Source organism: Hylobates moloch, unplaced genomic scaffold (assembly GCF_009828535.3).
Source record: "Hylobates moloch isolate HMO894 unplaced genomic scaffold, HMol_V3 SCAFFOLD_11, whole genome shotgun sequence".
NCBI classification, from domain to species: domain Eukaryota; kingdom Metazoa; phylum Chordata; class Mammalia; order Primates; family Hylobatidae; genus Hylobates; species Hylobates moloch.
Window position 1 is genome coordinate 95,504,617 of NW_026652286.1, and position 17,523 is coordinate 95,522,139.

The 17,523-nt window shown below is 47.0% G+C and overlaps 1 protein-coding gene across 5 annotated transcripts in view; it reads left to right on the plus strand.

Moving 5' to 3' along the window:
• The window catches only part of UBASH3B (ubiquitin associated and SH3 domain containing B), a 156,269-nt gene that overhangs the window by 45,427 nt on the left and 93,319 nt on the right, over nucleotides 1–17,523 (plus strand). Inside the window, exons 1-2 of one of the 5 annotated variants that reach the window (XM_058446727.1) lie at nucleotides 1,751–3,716; nucleotides 7,614–7,789. The exons of 2 other annotated variants lie outside the window; for them this stretch is intronic. In XM_058446727.1, coding sequence (XP_058302710.1) covers nucleotides 7,782–7,789 — 8 coding nt within the window. In that variant the 5' untranslated portion in view covers nucleotides 1,751–3,716; nucleotides 7,614–7,781. Of the gene's footprint in view, nucleotides 1–1,750; nucleotides 3,717–6,253; nucleotides 7,790–17,523 lie in introns of those variants that run through there. 2 more of the 5 variants (XM_058446729.1, XM_058446726.1) reach the window with 2 other exon arrangements.

Consider the following 17,523-nt stretch of genomic DNA (forward strand, 5'->3'; position numbering starts at 1 on the left):
AGTCTCACTCTGTCGTCTAGGCTGGAGTGTAGTGGCGCGATCTCGGCTCACTGCAACTTCTGCCTCCCAAGTTCAAGCGATTCTCCTGCCTCAGCCTCCCGAGTAGCTGGGACTACAGGCATGTGCCACCACGCCCAGCTAATTATTGCACGCACCACCATGCCTGGCTAGTTTTTGTATTTTTAGTAGAGACAGCGTTTCATCATGTTGGCTAGGCTGGTCTTGAACTCCTGACCTCAAGTGATCTGCCCTCCTCGGCCTCCCAAAATGCTGGGATTACAGGCATGACCACCGTGCCCCGTCAATTTTTTTTTTTTATAGAAAACTTTATTATGGGGTTTCTTTAAGGGCCGCACTTTCTCGAAGTGGCATTGGGTGAAAATAGGCAATTGTCTTATGTTTTCCTTATTTGGGGGTTTAGAAGAAAAGAAGGTCACTCTGATAAAAAGACCTATGGTTAAAGAAGGATTTGTTTTCAGGCTCTAAGCCTAGTTACTGTAACTATGGGAGGGAGCAGGCACTAACCTGGCCAACATAATATGTTTGGGCCTTGGCTCTGCACAGAGAGAAACTATCCCTGTGGACACAGTTTGCCCTCCTAGCTGCCAGCCGGTCTCATGAGTCCCAGAGCTTTGAGGTTGCAGCTAAATCTAAAATCCTGGCTGGGAGCGGTGGCTCATGCCTGTAATCCCAGCACTTTGGAAGGCTGAGGCGGGCGGATCATTTGAGGTGAGGAGTTTGAGACCAGTCTGGCCAACATGGTGAAAACCATCTCTGCTAAAAATACAAAAATTAGCCGGGTGTGGTAGCATGTGCCTGTAATCCCAGCTAGTCAGGAGGCTGAGGCAGGAGAATCGCTTGAACCTGGGAGGCAGAGGTTGCAGTGAGCCGAGATCGCACCACTACCCTCCAGCCTGGGCGACAGAGCGAGACTCTGTCTCGAAAAATATTAAAAAAAAAAAAAAATGAAAAAAATAAAAAAATCTAAAATCCCTCCATTACTGACAGTCAATCCAAGAATCCACTACCCATTGCCCGAGGGCCAGCCTTCCCTTTACACGCCATGACAGTGTCTCACAGAAGTTGTTGAAGCAAGGCCTGCTCTCTAGCCCTAATGAAGGAGGACTATTTCCCCAGGCGCTACCGTCACAAATGTACTTGTGGCTTCTGGGCTTCCTCACCAGGGACCTTAAATCTCACCAACTCATGGGGGCATCCACTGCCATCTACCACCTCATGTAGTTAATAGGGAGGCTGAGGGGCTTTGAGAGTAGAAAGAAAATGGCTGCCAATGGATTTGCTGTCCTCCCATCTTCGTTCAACTTTATCACAGGACTTCGTTCCACCCTTGCTCTGACTAACTCAATCCGCAGGGGGCTGATGCCCTTCTTTTGTGAGGAAAGCCGTTGACCAGGCTGGACTTCTGTGATCACAGGTGTGGCATCCACTCCACGAGTCACACGGAGGCACTGGGACACACGTGGGGGCTGCCTGGGTCCAGCTCTCAGGCCACCTCAAGTCCATTCTGAAGGGCTCAAAATGTTCATCATGAAGAGAGAAGCCAAAAACATTCCTTCTTTATTTACCAAAGCTCTAATTCTTTTCTTTCTTTTTTTTCTTTTATTTTTTGAGATGGAGTTTCACTCTTGTTGCCCAGACTAGAGTGCAGTTGTGCGATCTCAGCTCACTGCAACCTTCGCCTCCCAGGTTCAAGCGATTCTTCTGCCTCAGCCTCCCAAGTAGCTGAGATTACAGGCATGCGCCACAGAACTCTAATTCTTAATGCCACCCCTAGATTCAGATCTACGGCTTGGGACTTTAGAAAGTGTGGCTTATTTGGAAGAATCTCTCTCCATTGCTATACACTTTTGCCGGCTTCTATAATCCAAGCTCTGAAAGGCACTCAAAGGTCTTGTTTGCACATCTGGCCATCCGTGGGGAGGTTCCTCCCATAAAGGTCTGGAGAAATGGCTTTGTTGCTAACAACTTGTGTTGTTAAGCTAGAGAGTGTACGTTCTGCATTTTACTCCAGTAGCCTAGATACGAGATTCTTTTAGGGAGTTGCTGATTTTCTGAGGGTGTCTGTGGAAGGGCTCAAGGATAGCCTTTAGAATGATGAGTTTGAGGCTTGCTGATCTCCTGATGTTGGAATCTAACAAGGAGTGGACTTGTAGGCTTTTAGAGGAACTATGTAGATGGATAGTTATAGAAATCCTTGGCTAGGAATATCAAGAAGAAACATATATGTATGCAGTCACATACTGAAAAGGGAATATAAGATGGAGAATTTCAGCTGCACATTTCTGTAGATTAGCATGTTTATATGGCAGAAGATTGCACCATTCTAGGTAAAAGAAAATTGTTTGTCTCTAAATCTGTCTGGGTTAATGGGCTACATTCTTCAGTCCTGACTTTGGACCTAAATTCTGTTGTCATTAGTCCACAATGAAATGAGTCAAGTAAAAAAGAATGCCAGTGGAAGACTGGTAGATGATCTTCCTTAGAAGGAAATTCCTTTTATTCTGAGTTGGTACCCTTTCTACTTTTTTTGTGATTAAAACATCCTTACTTTTATGAACTGATGGTGGTAATTGATCATGGGGATTTCAGATGCAGATTTTTGCTGGAGAAAATTAAACATTAAATCCACACAATCCACCCCCGCCTACCCCATAGACCCCTGTTCTTCAAAGGACATTGGCCCATAAAATCCAAGTATCTGGGACCAGCTGACCTACTTACTTTCTTGGAAGCCATTAGGCAAATGACACTCTCCTGTCCCAGAAGAACAGGCTACAACCCTACTCTGCAGGCTTTTCCAGTATTTTCCTCTTGCTTCTGACGGGGAGTGGTAACCTTTTCCTAGCGTGTGCCTTCTCTGCGTGGCGCCTCTTCTACTCCTTGCAAGAGAACAAATTTGCCTCTTCCTCCTCTGGGCTGCCCAAGCACCTTGTTTGTACTTTGCTTAGCACTTGCCATGATAAAAGACAATTATTTGAATGAGCCTTTTTTCTCACTAAGCTGTGAGGTTTCTGACAGCTTATCTTTTCATTATTTATTTTTTGTCATTACTAAGCACAATGCCTGGTAAATATATATTTGCTGAATGAATAAGCATCCTAAATCTCAGGTTGCAGTTAAAGGCTATTGTCTCATTTGTCTCTTCCAGTAGCAATAAACAGCTAATCTAATAGATAATTTTTATTTTTATTTATTTTTATTTTTGAGATGGAGTCTCGCTCTGTTACCCAGGCTGGAGTGCAGTTGAGCAATCTTGGCTCACTGCAACCTCCGCCTCCTGTGTTCAAGCAATTCTTCTGCCACAGCCGAGTAGCTGAGATTACAGGTACGCGCCGCCACACCCAGCTAATTTTTGTATTTTTGGCAGAGATGGAGTTTCACCATATTGGCCAGGCTGGTCTCGAACTCCTGACCTCAAATGATCCGCCCGCCTCAGCCTCCCAAAATGCTGGGATTACAGGCATGAACCCACTGCACCTGGCCTCTAATGTATAATTTATGATGCCTGAATACTACGATAGAGTTCTTCTTTGGCTGTCTCTTCTGACATCATAATACTAGGAAACACACCGAGCTTTAGTTCCAAGCCACTTACTCTTTGGAGACTCAGTGTCCAAAGGAAAGGAATTAAGAGCAGGTTCTCGCCATCTTCAACATGCTAGAGAAGACAGGCTAGGAGGGATTGGTCCTCAGAGGTGAGATGCTGACTATTCTCCAAGAAGTTTTGCTAAGTCATTTTGAACTTTGGCTTTTTTTTTTTTTTTTTGAGACGGTGTTTCACTCTTGTCACCCAGGCTGGAGTGCAATGGCGCAATCTCAGCTCACTGCAACCTCCACCTCCCAGGTTCAAGCAATTCTCCTGCCTCAGCCTCCCGAGTAGCTGGGATTACAGGCGTGTACCACCACACCCAGCTAATTTTTTTGTATTATTAGTGGAAACGGGGTTTCACCATGTTGGCCAGGCTGGTCTTGAACTCCTGACCTCAAGTGATCCGCCCATCTCGGCCTCCCAAAGTGCTGGGATTACAGGTGTGAGTCACTGTGCCCGGCCTTCTTGTTTAGCTTTTGGTAACCTATCTATTCATTCATTCTTCCAAAAAGTTTTGTTGCCAAATAGACAGCACCATTCACTTGTATCCCTCAAAAAGATTCACGCAGGTTTTGGAGTCAGGCATCTCTAAGTATGATGTTGGCATGAGTCTTGGCTCTGTCTTCCAGGAGCCATGTAATATGGGGCAAGTTCCCATTTTAGGTTTCAATTTTTCTCACCAGCCAAAAGCGTATAATAATCCTTCTGTCACAGTTATTGAGAAATGAGAACATGTATATAATGTATCTAGCCAGTGTTCAGTACATGGTCATTTCTCATCACCTCCCCTTAATGCAGAACCCAGCCAACTTAAACATGATAAACTCATTCATGGCCAGGTATGGTGGTACATGCCTGTAACCCTAGCACTTTGGGAGGCTGAGGCTGGCAGACGGCTTGAGCCCAGGAGTTCGAGACCAGCCTGGGCAACATGGTGAAACACTGTCTCTACAAAAAATACAAAAATTAGCTGGGTGTGGTGGCACATGCCTGTGGTCCCAGCTCCTCAGGAGGCTGAAATGGGTGAATCACTTGAGCCTGGCAAGGCTGCAATGAGCCATGATCACACCACTGCACTCCATCCCGGGTGACAGAGCAAGGCGAGACCCTGTCTCAAAACAAACTATGTTATTAGAGACCTAGAAGTCTTCACTTTCCCATCCCCAGCCCCACCTTCATGTCTACATTGTAAAAGAGGCTGCAGCAAGAGGGCAATACCAATATCTATTCCAGGGAAGAATTTGGTAATGATGGGCTTTCAGGAATAAAGGTTTGGGGGAAAAGCTGAGATTTCATCACTTACAAGTGAGCCACTGTAGAAGCCAGTCAAATGTATTGCGTGGTAAGCGAGCTTTGACTTTACTAAATCAGAAGGGGATGGGGAACATGTGTGGGTGTTGGAGTGATTAGAGATTCAGCGTGTTTGTGTCCTGCCGCTTTGATTCCCTTATTAAAGAGAATGAAAATAAACCCAGCAGCTGCTGGTTAACTCTTTCTGGGTGTAGGCCTACGATCAGCAGAAATGCTCCAAGTCATCAAGCATTCCTGACATCCTGGGTGGAATTATCTAATCTAAGGCTTTTGCAAGGGAAGAATTTGAGTCCCCACCTAGCCTTTTCTCCTAGAGATCTGGAAGAGATTATCACACAGTCTCAAAAACTAGAGCTCTAACCTGTTTTTGGTTTATGTGTTTGTTCATTTGTTAGTTCATTCATTTGCCTAGATCAAAAGAGCATTCTCGAGGCCAGGGGCTGTGGGTCACGCCTGTAATCCCAGCACTTTGGGAGGCTGAGGCAGGCAGATCCCTTGAGGCCAGGAGTTCGAGACCGCCTGGCCAACATGGTGAAACCCCATCTCCACTACAATTACAAAAATTAGCCAGGCATGGTGGCGGGCACCTATAATCCTAGCTAGTTGGGAGGCTGAGGCAGGAGAATTGCTTGAACCCAGGAGGCAGAGGCTACAGTGAGCTGAGGTCATAACACTGCACTCCAGCCTGGGCGACAGAGTGAGACTCTGTCTCAAAAAAAAAAAAAAAAAAAAGTATTCTCAGTCATGGATTTAAGATAATCATAATAAACAACATGGTCTAGCTTCCAGGTTCTCACAACAGAAGAAAGATAAGGCCAACAGAAGTACAGTTAGAAGACAGAGGTAAATGCAGTTTAGGAAAGGCGTTTAGGAGGAGGAGAAAGAGCAAGTCCCAGAGTGTGCTGGTAGTTGGAGAGATGGTGGGGCCACCATTGTTGTGCACGCTTATTATATGCCAGAAACTGTGCTGCCGTCTGCACACATTATCTCTGTATCATCACAACCACTCTGCAAGGCAGGTCCAGTCTCATCCCATTTCTTGAAAAGAAGGCTTAGGGACATGATCTCCCCAACCTGAAAAGTGGCAGAGCCGGAAGTCAAACGTTCATCCGTCTGGTCGTGGTATCCTCAACCTCTGCCTCCAGAAGCATGTGATCTTGTTAAATCATAGCTAATGCTAATGTAGCCAAAAATGGACAAATAAAGGCACCAAAGTAGAAGTAGTATAGGGGGTGGAAGCTGCCCCAAAAGGGCCTGCTGGGGAGAATCAGGGAGGGGGACGGGGCATGTAGAATTGGTAGGCAATGGGAACACAGAAAGCCCATGCTGCATACCACTTCCCTAGAGCTTTTGCACTCTCATTCCATAAGGAGAGGAACCCCAGGTGGGTAGGCTTTGTCCTGGGGGCAGGGTGGTGGGGGTGGAGATGGTGGAGCAGCCATGGGAACATCAAGGCATATACCCTGGATTTTCAGGGATAACCATAATTTTCAAATCATCCCTTTTCATTTACAGGCCATAGATGAAACACTGGTCTTGACTCTTGTTTCAGAAAATAAGGTCCCAGCAAAGTCAATGGGTTAGGAAGTGTGGGAGCCCTGTTCTCTGAGGACTGTTGGAAACGAGATTCATGGAAGGAAGCCGGGCTCTCCTGACTTTGTGCTTCAGTGTCCAGGCAGAATCTCCTCGGTTAATTCTCCAGAAGAGAGCCCCCACCCTTCCTCTTTATACACTCTGGCAAGGGAGCTCCCAATCTTGCAGTCCCAGGCTCCCAAAATCTCCGTAGCAGACATTTTTGGGGGTCCCCCATCTCCTGTCCAAACCTTGGAATTTGTAATCATTTTAGTGCTTAGGGAAAGAGAGGAGAGGTAATTAGATCCTATTCAAAATGCATCTCTTCCCTTCCATTTTTCTTTCCTCACTCTCCAGCCATGTGGGTCCCATCACAAGTCATCAATAACAAGATGGTCACCCCTGAGTCCAAGGGAGGCTCACAAGACTCAGGCAGAGTGAAGCTGAGCACAGGGCAGGATGTGATAAGCGGGCCTGAATGGAGCCGAGGAAGGCCGGGCGCTGGCAGCCTTTAAGTGCCTTGCAGGGACCTGTGCTGGGAGTGTGTGTATGCCTCCAAATCTCCTGAGCATGCCCCCGGGCACTTCAGCCTGGCTTTGGCCTCATTACTACCTCATTCTGTTTAACGGGCACAGGTTCTGATAGAACCAATTTCCTTTACTGGAGTTTGCAAATAACCTGCTGTCCTTGGGCCTGTGTTTTTCCATCTCTAAAATGGGAATACTAATCCTGCCTTCGATGTCCCACTGACCGCATACACCCCTCACAAAGATACTGTGAGGATGAGTGAGTAATAGCAAAGAATCTTAAGGCTAAAAGAACCCCAGGGTTCATTTTTTCTATCCCTCTACCTCCAGCCAAGTTCTCTACACAATAATACCCATACCAAACAAAGGAATGTGCCGGGCATAAAGACTATCTAGAAAGGACAGCCCGCAGCTTCCCCTTGGTTTGAAGCCAAGTTGGAAGTTGTCATGCCAGCTGCATTTTTTTTTTTTTTTACTGCATTGCTGTTCATCATCAAGTAATTCAGGGCACTGGAGGGGGGGGAAACTTCTCTGAAAATGAGGGAGTGATTTGCAGCATCTGTTATTTCCTTTTTAATTGAATCTGTTCTCAGATACCAGGAGCAAGTGCCAAAGTCAGCAGTAGAATTCAGCTGTGTACATTTTGAACGAGCTGGAAGATAAGTTTATGAGCACTATACGGATGCAGATTGTACAGAAACCAGATGGCCAGATTGTCCTCAAAGTCCTCTGGAGGGCGGTAGCTGACATGAAGCTCCAGCATGAGGAGGTGGGAGGTCTGCTGACTTTCCTAAGGAGCTGCTTGGGTAGATACACACCCAGGGTGGACTTGGATGCTTCCTTGGTGGGGGACGCATGTCACACGAGAGGGGCTTTCTCAGCAGCCCAAATGGACCCAGGGGCTCTCATGCTTCCTTCCATCCTGGCCCTGAGTAATAGGCGTAAGCCAGGGTCCCATTGGTGCTCGCTCTTTTTCCCTCACATTCTGCATCCTTGTTGAGCACCAGGAGGGTCACCAAGGGAAGCTAGGGAATTTCCACCCCAGAAAGTACCCAACAGCCCTGACTAGCTGGGAGGCAAGAGGAGAACTCCATGGGTTTCACAGGTACCTTCCTACCCGTGGTGTTGCACAAACAAAAGCAAATGCCCTGAAGTATATAGAACTCCACTACCAAGTGCACCTTCTTAACAGCAGTTATGTTTGCAGGAGAAGTGAGGATTTTGCTCCTGGATGAATGAGGAATAGTGGTACAGGGATGTACATCTCTGAGCTGAGCCCCAGGAAGTTGACTGGACATTCATCTTTCTTCTCTGTTTTTTTTGTTTGTTTGTTTGTTTGTTTGTTTGTTTTGAGATGGATCTCGCTCTGTTGCCCAGGCTTCAGTATAGTGGCATGATCTCGGCTCACTGCAACCTCAGCCCCCTGGGTTCCAGCGATTCTTCTGTCTCAGCCTCCCAAGTAGCTGGGATTACAGGCACATGCTACCAAGCCCGGCTAATTTTTGTATTTTTAGTAGAGATGGGATTGCACCATGTTGGACAGGATGGTCTCAAACTCCTGACCTCAGGTGATCCGTCCGCCTCAGCCTCCCAAAGTGCTGGGATTACAGGTATGAGCTACCGCGCCCGGACTGCACCCAGCCTCATCTTTCTTCTCTGAAAGGCCTACTTTCCGAGGCTTTGTGACCACAACTTGGAGACTGACTTGCCAATCTCTCAGCCCGTGTTTGTTTTTCTTGTGCCCCGAGACTAGACAAAGTAGCTTGGTATTAGTGTTCCTCATTTTCTTTCTTTCTTTTTTTTTTTTTTTTGTGAGACGGAGTCTCGCTCTGTCGCCCAGGCTGGAGTGCAGTGGCACGATCTGGGCTCACTGCAAGCTCGGCCTCCCAGGTTCACGCCATTCTCCTGCCTCAGCCTCCCAAGTAGCTGGGACTACAGGCGCCCGCCACCACTCCTGGCTAATTTTTTGTATTTTTAGTAGAGACGGGGTTTCACCGTGTTAGCCAGGATGGTCCTGATCTCCTGACCTCGTGATCTGCCTGCTTTGGCCTCCCAAAGTGCTGGGATTACAGGCGTGAGCCACCGCACCCGGCCCAGTGTTCCTCATTTTCACACAGAGGAGTTGAGGCTCACATGGGATGAAGCTTTCTTTAGGGCACACAGGAGGTGCACTGTAGATCCCAAGAACAGCCACAGGACGAAGAGAGGCTTTGGTTTGGGAAGTAAAAAGCCATGTGGTCAGCTGACTCTGCGGCACCAGACAAATGCATGTGAAATCATGGATCTCACCCACCTGAGGAAGGTGGAAAGTTACATCAGCTGTGATAATAGATCTGTAGATGCAAAAGCCCTTGAAAGGAATATCCTATGGAAATAGAAGATATATCATAGCTTTAGCCTCTTAGGGGTGTATGTGATTTTCCCAAAAAGATAAGCTTCATGTTAGCAATTATAAAGAAACTATAGGCATCTTGCATTTTTCTGAGAGCCATGGCCAAATTCTTGGTAAGAGTTTTTTTTTAAACCATAATATTTTATTTTGGGGGCCCTAAAGTTTATTTATCTCAACCACTCCCAAATCTGGCCACATGTCAATCATCTCCAGCCTGGGCAACAAAGTGAGACTCCGTCTCAAAAAAAATATATGAATGTTCAGGGTCATCCCTGAAAATTCTGATCAGTAGGTCTTGGGGAACATGGGAATCTTTATTTTTACTGAACTCCACCAGTAATTCAGATATGCAGCTGGCTTTGTGACCTCATCCAGTGCAGCCTTCCATCAGATGTTTATATCCAGGTTAGAAACCACCTCTGGATAACTTAAGCAGGAAATGAGTTTAGGTGGCTCACAGAACTGATCAGGGGCATGGATGATCAGACTCTGGAAACAGGCAGGAGTCAAGGACACTGCTGCAGACACTTGCCATGACCTCTCCACTCTTGGTCACTTGAGGTTCCAAAGTCTTTCACGGGAGTAGTTGATTGCCTTCATCTAAGTCATATGCTGGCCATCATCTGTCAGGAAGCTGAAAGAGAGAACATCTGCCCCATCAGCTTCTTTAGCGGGGCTCCCCCTTTGCTCATATTGGGATTCCCCTAAATAAGAAGAGTGCTTAGATACTGGACAGCCAAAACAACAATTGCTGTCTACAGTGTTGCCACAGTCATCAAGACTGTGCTTGAACTCCTCCGTTCTCGGGGAGCTCACCACCTTACAAGGCCATCCAATTCTCTCTAAATCAGCCTTCCTGAAATTGCTACCTATTGGCACTTAGGGTCAAGCCTTTCCCAAAATCTCATATTTAGGGGACACTGAAGAAGAACACCTTCTGAACTTCTTCTTCTGCCTTTACTTTAAAACCTGAAGCAAGTGAGAGGCAGACCTCTTTTTCCAGGTATTTGGCCCAGAGGCAGCGGGGTAAAATGGAGAGAGTGAAGGATTGAACTCAGTCCTGGTTCTGACTCCTGGTTCTGCTGCTTCACGGTCGTGTGACTTTGGACAGATTGCTTCATAACTTGTGACCCTCAGTTTCCTCATCAGTAAAACTGAAGATACTGATGGTGAGAATTAAGCCTGAACACTTTACAAATGCGCTTCCTCTTTCCATCTTCACACAGAGTGAAACAATGTCAGCAGATGATGGGAAGGCAGGGTAGGATGGTGTTGAAGAACAGAGGTGTCTAGCAAGCCTGTGTCTGAGCCCGGGACGCACTCATTATCTGCATAACCTTGTACAAAGTATTTACCTTCTCCTTTGCTCATCTGTAAAGTGAGTGCAATTATAGTACCTATGTCATAGAGTTGTTCTGAAGACTAAATGAAATAAATTTTTCGTTGTTGTTCTTGTTTTTTGAGATGGAGTCTCGCTCTGTCACCTGGGCTGGAGTGCAGTGGCAGGATCTCGGCTCACTGCAAGCTCCGCCTCCCAGGTTCACGCCATTCTCCTGCCTCAGCCTCCCAAGTAGCTGGGACTACAGGCGCCCGCCACCACGCCCGGCTAATTTTTTGTATTTTTAGTAGAGACAGGGTTTCACCGTGTTAGCCAGGATGGCCTCGATCTCCTGACCTTGTGATCTGCCCGCCTCGGCCTCCCAAAGTGCTGAGATTACAGGCGTGAGCCACTGTGCCCAGCTGAGATAAATGTTAAATGCTGACACAGTGCTTAGTATTTAAATAACACTTAAGATATCATGTCTTATTATTGATTGGCGGTTGAGGTGGGACTTCATGGTCTGGACAGACCTTGCATTGCTGCCGTCAAGGGAAAGTTGCCTCCTTCAAAACAGTTGTAGCGCTGCTGTCAGTGTCTGTTAAGAATGAGGTGGTGCATATGCTACGGCAGAGACAATCCAGAAAGCTTCTGAATCAATAGAACCTCTGAGGCTGCTGTAGCTTCGGCATAGCTATCATCTTTTAGGGCCATTTACCCGATCTGTCACCAAAGAGACACAGCAGAAACTGCTGGAGAAACACGGATCTGAAAGTCCAGTAATGATGGCTCCTCTCCTCTTTCTATTCTCTCCACCCATCTGTTCCCCTACTTCCTTCAAAGCACACATAGACACACACCCCTTTTTTCTCTCTCAAAACAGGGGATAATTAAAAAACCAAAATCCAAACATCCAGCAGAAGTTTATGCTTGAGTCTCAGAACACAACATATGGCTTCCCAGCCATTGCCAGGTTCTGTAACCACAAAGAGAGAGGTCTCCAGCCTCCACCATGGCCCCCTGGCTTTGCCACTATTTGCTGACAGAGGCAGCACCCCTCCCCCAAGGACTAGAGGGTCATGGTGTTCAACCTCTTGAATTGTAGTCAAAATTACATTTTCCTGTCATTTGAAAATGCTCCAGAAACAGGAGATTCAAATGCTTCCTTTCCTTGTCCCTGTTTCAGCTTTCTCTTTCCAGTATTGGATTAGAGGCAGCAGGGACTGTGGAGAGAGGACGAGGAGGTGGAATTTCCTGATCGTGATGCAGTGTCCCTCTGTGGGGGCAGAAAAACTGCACGGTAGTAGCAGCAAGCTGGGGCTGGTGAGAACCCCGAGAGGAAGAGGGATCTCAGCTGCAGAGGAGAGCTCTGAGACAGGGTCTCACTCTGTTGCCCAGACTGGAGTGCATTGGCTCAATCATGACTCACTGCAGCCCCAGCGTCCTGAGCTCATGTGGTCCTTCTGCCTCAGCCTCCCAGGTTGCTGGGACTACAGGCATGTAACACAATGCCCAGCTAATTTTTTTGCATTTTTAGTAGAGATGGTGTTTTGCCATGTTGCCCAGGCTGGGTTATTTTTTATTTCTATTGCCCAAGTCACATGGAGGAATTGTGTCAGATTGGAGTAGAAAGAGGTCGATTCTACCTTATCCCTCCCTCCACAAAACACACACATGTGCTGAGAGTTAGCTTTTCATCTCTGCCCTTCTCATATCCCTTGTGTGGCCTCTTGCATGGGGAATCGCTCTCCACCCAGAGGCTTGGGACATCAGGATGTCCTTTCACCTCCCGAGGCGAGGTTGCCTGTGGGAGACCTTGCTCAGAGCTTTCAGTCTGCACTGCTCTGTAAGGAGATTTGGGTTGCAGACATATCCTCTCTCCACCTGAGGGCAGGTAATGCAACCACAGTGTCACCCAGTTCTGTAAAATTCCTGTCTAAGGAGTCCAGTTCAGTTTTCTGAATCTTGAACACCAGACCAGGCTAAAGAGGGGAGCCCCAGAAAGCTTTGCTGGAAGGAAGAGAGAGACAAAAGCCTTGCCTTTCCTCCCAGTAGAAGCTGTTGGCCATGGCTCTTCTAGCCTCATAATTTGGAGACGGTAGATGGAATCATGACGATTATAGCCTCATCTCCCCTTCTCCCGTCCTGTCCGAGTAGTCACACAGATTGATGCCTTGATTTCCCATAGCACAGCTGAGGCCAAGATGTAACAAACTGAACAAGACTTTACTAGCAGCTCAGGTTCAGGACTACGCTTAGGACCAGCCCATTCTCAGGGTGTTCCCTCAAAGCTACCACTGTATGACAGAGACCCCTGTCCTCTAGCTCCCAGAAAAGTCCTCAAGTTTTGCCAGACTCCCAGGAGTACTAGCATAAGAAAGCAAGGCCCAGAGACATGGAGATTCTCTCTTCTCCCCCCTAAGGCCTTCCTTCCAAATCCTCATTGCCTGTCCTAAGAACTGCCACTTCCTGGACTAACCCATAGCAGAAGGGCCAGGTTCCCTCTCTGCCCCTGGGGAAGTGATGCTACCCCACAGTCGGAGGAGATAATCACATCAGAATATATCAGACCTGCAGTAGTGTGAGAGATTTCCTGGCAGTAAGAAGGGGTAGGGAGGAGGGTGTCCTTGTCACACCCAGGCTGCCTGGATCCTGTGGCCTCCACCACATGCATTAGGTGTGGCTGTGGCCGCAGATCAGTAGAGGGAGAAGCACTGCACACAGCACGGATACTTGTAAATGTCAATCGCCCTCAGTGGCTATAATTAGTTTCTCTGGTACCCTGTGTTCAGCAAAGTGGGGAAACAGCCCCTTAGAAAGTGTATATTTTCCACCGCTGTACCTCGTGATATCACCACAGGTGCCTTCTGGCTGACCCCAAGTTTCTCGTTGTTCTCCAGGAACTGCTGTGACTGTTGGTGGCAGTTCTACAACTCTGAGAAGTCACAGGGGGCCTGGTCAACCACCAACAAATGACTTCCTGTTCCCTTCCCCTACTGTCCCCCACCCCCCATGACACTAGGCCAGTCCTTGCCTGTTGAGAATAAATTCAACTGTACGTGGATTCCTCACCCAAGTTTCTTTCTTCCTTTTTTTTTTCTTTTTTTGAGACAAGTCTCACTCTGTCACCAGTCTCACTCTGTCACCCAGACTGGAGTGCAGTGGCGCCATCTTGGCTCACTGTAACCTTCGCCTCCTGGGTTCAAGCAATTTTCCTGCCTTAGTCTCCCAGGTAGCTGGGATTACACGCACCCGCTACCAAGTCTGGCTAATTTTTGTATTTTTAGTAGTAGAGACAGGGTTTCACCACGTTGGCCAGGCAGGCCTCGAACTCCTAAACTCAAGTGATCCTCCCACCTCGGCCTCCCAAAGTGCTGGGATTACAGGTGTGAGCCACCATGCCCGGCCTCACCCAAGTTTTAAACACATCCAAGAAAGTGGATGCATACCTACTAGTCTAATGTTTAAAATACATTTCGGATGAAGCATTTCTTGTTCTAAAACTACTTAACATAGAGCCAGCCCTAGAGCCTCAGATTCCTTGTAAGTCACTAAGTCAGTGCATGGCATTGGGTACTAGTGTTATATTATTGGGCAGACTTGTGAGAGGATGTGGAGTCTCACAGACTCCAGGTTTGTATCTGCCATCTCCAGCTGTGTGACTGAGTTATTTAACCTTTGAGCACTGGCCTCTTGATCCATCAAATGGGATATTTAGGGGGAAAAGTGGGACAGTTAGGATTGTGTGAGGATTAAGTATGATGACATATGTAAAAGCAAACTAACATTGCACCCAGCAGCACCTCAATTATAGTACTTTTTATATTAATAGTATGGAATAAAGAAAAGTCTTTTTGATTGGAGCCCAAAAAAAGGGATATTAGAGGGTCAGAAATGAAAAGCTAACTCATAGCGCATGTGTGTGTTTTGTGGCGGGAGGGATAAGGTAGAATCATCCTCTTCTTACTCCAATCTGACACAATTCCTCCACGTGACTTGGGCAACAGAAATAAAGAATAATCCAGCCTGGGCAACATGTTGAAACACCGTCTCACCTAAAAATACAAAAAATTGCTGGGCATTTTGCTACATGCCTGTAGTCCCAGCAACCTGGGAGGCTGAGGCAGGAGGACCACCAGAGCTCAGGAGGCTGGGGCTGTAGTGAGCCATGATTGATCCACTGCACTCCAGCCTGGGAGACAGAGTGAGACCGTCTCTCAAAAATAAATAAATAACACTTATTGAGTATTACCATGTGCTAGCTGCTGTTCTAACAATCTAAGCATGATTACGTTAGATTGGTGATGAGTATTCTTACACTGCCATTTTACAGATGGATTAACTAACACGCTGAGGTTAAAAGTAACTTGTCTACACGGCTAATAATTGGGAGTGCCCAGAAGTCAATTCCCTTCTCTAGGCTTCAATTTCCTCATCAGATGATTGGTTTAGACACCCATGTCCACCAGTGCTCAAAATTTTACATCTGTGCTAAATTTAACCAGGAAATTTGGGAGTTATGTTAGTGATGTTTGCAATGCAAAAGAAATAGTTTAGGAAACTTAACATGGCTTGAAACTCTTTAAAAGTCTTTCTTACAATTTTTCTTGTCCCTTTCTTTTGTCACTCTCTCCTTGTCTTTTCCCCTTCATCCTCCTTAAAATAAGTCTCTGAGAGGGAAAAACCTGTGGTTCACATCATGAGTTCATCAGAACCAGGCATCTATGTATCCCATCACATAGGTCAAGGAGCCTCCCAGCAAAGGTAGTAATAATCAGCCTTAGTAGCTGGAAAGATCATTTCATCTGTTTCTCTTCTTGCAAAACCTAACGTGTTAAATGAGATTCTTGAACAGTAACACTTCTCAAACAAGTTGTCTCTACTGGCTGTTTCCACTTCCTGTCCTCCTCTTTTCTCTTAAACTTATTTCAATCAGGCTTGTCTCGTGCTGCCCCCCAAAGCTGCTGTCACCAAGGTCACTAATGGCCACAGTAGTGCCATATATTATGAGCAATTCCATCCTCCATCAGCAGCATTGGATGCAGGCGATCAGTCCTCTCTCAATGCTTCCTTAAAGACCCTTGGCTTCTAGGAGTTTCTTCTCTCTTGGTCCTCCTACTGCAGTGCCTGCTTCTGCTCCAACTCCTTGGCTGGCTTCCTCATCTCCTCACCTATAAATATTGGAGAGCCCTCAGCTGAAAACCACGGACCCCTTCTCTCCTTTGTCTAAACTCACCCCCACAGTAGTCTCCAAACTCCTGGCTTTATGTACTATCCATATGCTGACAACTCCTGCACTTACATCCCCCACCCAGTCCTCTCTCCCATTTTCCAGACGCCGTACTCAACATCTCCTGTGGATGTCAAATAGGCATCTCAAACATGGGTCCTCCCACAGTCTTGTCATCTCCAGGCAGGGTAACTCTTTCTTCCAAATGTTCATTCTAATGCCTTGGAGTCACCCTTAGCGCCTCACTTTTTCCCTCATCCAGTCCATCAGTGAATCTGTCAGCTTCGCTGCTTCCACAGATCCAAATCCCTGGCATTCTCTCTTGCTTGTGTTATTGCAATTGCCTCCAACCTGGTCTCCCTGTTTTGGCTTTTGCTTTCCTATAGTCTCTTCTCATCAGAATAGCTGGAGATCCTTTTTCTTTTTTTTTGAGACGGAGTCTCGCGCTGTCGCCCAGGCTAGAGTGCAGTGGTGCGATCTTGGCTCACTGCAAGCTCTGCCTCCCAGGTTTACGCCATTCTCCTGCCTCAGCCTCTCAAGTAGCTGGGACTACAGGCGCCTGCCACCACGCCTGGCTAATTTTTTTGTATTTTTAGTAGAGACGAGGTTTCACCATGTTAGCCAGGATGGTCTGGATCTCCTGACCTCGTGATCCACCCGCCTCAGCCTCCCAAAGTGCTGGGATTACAAGCGTGAGCCACCGCGCCCGGCCAGGAGATCCTTTCAAAGTGCAAGGCAGATGGAATCACTCCACTGCTCAAAATGCCCCAACGTTCTCTGTATCACAAAGTTAAATCTAAAGCCTTCCTGTCTCTCGGGTGTTCCCTTGCTACCTCTCTGAATCTATTTCCTAGCATGCTCCTCCTTGCCCACTCAGCTGAAGCCACATGGTCTATTCTTTGTTCCTTGAATACACTACACACACCACTGCCTGGGGCCTTTGTGCTTGCTCTTCCAAGAAGGCTCTTCACACAGCTATCCACAGAGCTCTCCCTCCGTGACTCATTCATTACCTTTATCTAATCTTTCCATGCAAAATAGGAATCCCTTCCCACCCTTCCCTGCCTTATTTTTTCCAAAACGCTTACTATAACTGTCCTCTCCCCTAGAATATAAACTGCATGAGGTCAAAAATCTTTGTATTTTTTTTTTCTCTGCTATATCCCCAAGGCTAGAAAAATGTCTGACATATAGTAGATGTTAAAAGAATGACTGACTCGGCCAGTCACGGTGGCTCACGCCTGTAATCCAAGCACTTTGGGAGGCCAAGGTGGGCAGATCACAAGGTCAGGAGATGGAGACCATCCTGGCTCATACGGTGAAACCCCGTCTCTACTAAAAATACAAAAAATTAGCCAGGCGTGGTGGCGTGTGCCTGTAGTCCCAGCTACTCTGGAGGCTGAGTCAGGAGAATCGCTTGAACCCGGGTGGCGGAGGTTTGCAGTGAGCCGAGATCACGCCACTGCACTCCAGTCTGGGCAACAGAGCAAGACTGCGTCTCAAAAAAAAAAAAAAAAAAAAAGAATGAATGACTCTAGGTCAGTTTCTACAACAGATTCTGAA